General features: G+C 32.0%; 1 protein-coding gene across 1 annotated transcript in view; it reads right to left on the bottom strand.

Annotated features, from left to right (window-relative positions):
• The window catches only part of LOC106476914 (zinc finger protein 236-like), a 10919-nt gene extending 10069 nt beyond the window's left edge, over window positions 1–850 (bottom strand). Inside the window, exon 1 of the mRNA XM_013937530.2 lies at window positions 710–850. Within this exon, the coding sequence (XP_013792984.2) occupies window positions 710–842 (133 nt within the window). The 5' untranslated portion in view covers window positions 843–850. The remainder of the gene's footprint in view (window positions 1–709) is intronic.
• Between the last annotated feature and the right edge of the window lie 1472 nt (window positions 851–2322).

The raw sequence follows: 2322 nt of genomic DNA, 5'->3' as shown, positions 1-2322 counted from the left end.
TATGAACATTATAAGTAAGATGGAACTTACCGTAAAACAAACTAGCTAGATACTTGTACTGAACCACTTAAATATGAACATTATAAGTGAGATGGAACTTACCGTAAAACAAATTAGCTAGATACTTGTACTAAACCACTTAAATATGAACATTATAAGTAAGATGGAGCTTACCGTAAAACAAACTAACTAGATACTTGTACTAAACCACTTAAATATGAACATTATAAGTAAGATGGAACTTACCGTAAAACAAACTAGCTAGATACTTGTACTAAACCACTTAAATATGAAACATAATAAGTAAGATGGAACTTACCATAAAACAAACTAACTAGATACTTGTACTAAACCACTTAAATATGAACATTATAAGTAAGATGGAACTTACCGTAAAACAAACTAGCTAGCTACTTGTACTAAACCACTTAAATATGAACATTATAAGTAAGATGGAACCTACCGTAAAACAAACTAGCTAGCTACTTGTACTAAACCACTTATATATGAACATTATAAGTAAGATGGAACTTACCATAAAACAAACTAACTAGCTACTTGTACTAAACCACTTAACTTACCGTAAAACAAACTAACTTTAATACTGTGAGTTTTACAAGGGGTTGTAGAATGAAACCTACAGTACCAATATTTTGGACTTTGATACTGTGTGTTTCAGAAGGGGTTATGGAATGAAACCTTTCCTTACCTTTACCACAATGTGAACATTTAAAATCAGCTTCTCCACGATGCATTCTCAGGTGATTGTATAATCCTACTTTAGAAGACAACTTTCTAGTACATCCTTCCCATGGACAAGGCACTGGTGGCCTGAAAAACATACATGAGGATTTAATACGTAAGGCCTGAAAAACATACATGAGGATTTAATACGTAAGGCCTGAAAACATACATGATGATTTAATACATAAGGCCTGAAAAACATACATGAGGATTTAATACGTGAGGCCTGAAAAACATACACGAGGATTTAATACGTGAGGCCTGAAAAACATACACGAGGATTTAATACGTAAGGCCTGAAAAACATACATGAGGATTTAATATGTAAGGCCTGAAAAACATACATGAGGATTTAATACGTAAGGCCTGAAAAACATACATGAGGATTTAATATGTAAGGCCTGAAAAACATACATGAGGATTTAATACGTAAGGTCTGAAAAACATACATGAGGATTTAATACGTAAGGTCTGAAAAACATACATGAGGATTTAATACGTAAGACAGTTAAAATGTTATATTAAAATATTTCCTTCGTGATTCTTTCATAACATTTAGACCTTATTAGATAACAACTGTCATAACATTTAGACCTTATAAATATAGTATATTATGTTATTGTTTTATGTCACAGATAAGCTAGACTAATGATTTTCTCATCTAATGGCTATTTGTTTCCTTCTCCAATAACAGCTTTTTTTTTAAAGATCTTTCAACTCTGAAATAACATACTTAACTGGCTACAGCATCACTTCGGCAAACCAAAACCTTGAGAAAAATGTTTTCTGCTATTAACCAATGTTTTCTAAACATATCTAGTTACAGTTTGTTTTCCAGTAAGTTCTACCTTATCTGGAATGTTTCATATTTAAGTGGTTTAGTACAAGTATCTAGTCCAAAATATTGGTACTGTAGGTTTCATTCTACAACCCCTTGTAAAACTCACAGTATCAAAGTCCAAAATATTGGTAACTGTAGGTTTCATTCTACAACCCCTTGTAAAACTCACAGTATCAAAGTCCAAAATATTGGTACTGTAGGTTTCATTCTACAACCCTTTGTAAAACTCACAGTATCAAAGTCCAAAATATTGGTACTGTAGGTTTCATTCTACAACCCCTTGTAAAACTCACAGTATCAAGGTCTTGAGTCCAAGATATTGGTACTGTTGGTTTTCTTCCCTCTCCTCTAGTCTGTTTGATGAACACTACATCTTGAAAATGTCAACCAGTATTTACTTTAACTTTTGATGATTTCCATACATCTTATACCTGGCATTTAAAATTTTTAGTTTGGTTATCCTTAGCATCTATAGATGGCCTTTTCATATCTTTTTATTATATAACCAGTTCTTTTCTTCTCTACCAAATAACTACTATTCAGATGGGGTTAGCCTGAATTGTTTATTCACAAGTTATGTTAGATGGGATTAGCCTGTATTGTTTATTCACAAGTTATGTTAGATGGGATTAGCCTGTTTTATTTATTCACAAGTTATGTTAGATGGGATTAGCCTGTATTGTTTATTCACAAGTTATGTTAGATGGTATTAGCCTGTATTATTTATTCACAAGTTA

This window comes from Limulus polyphemus, unplaced genomic scaffold, assembly GCF_000517525.1.
Source record: "Limulus polyphemus unplaced genomic scaffold, Limulus_polyphemus-2.1.2 Scaffold12078, whole genome shotgun sequence".
NCBI lineage: Eukaryota > Metazoa > Arthropoda > Merostomata > Xiphosura > Limulidae > Limulus > Limulus polyphemus.
Note: the sequence above shows the minus strand (reverse complement) of the source record. Positions and strands in the feature narration are given on the sequence as shown.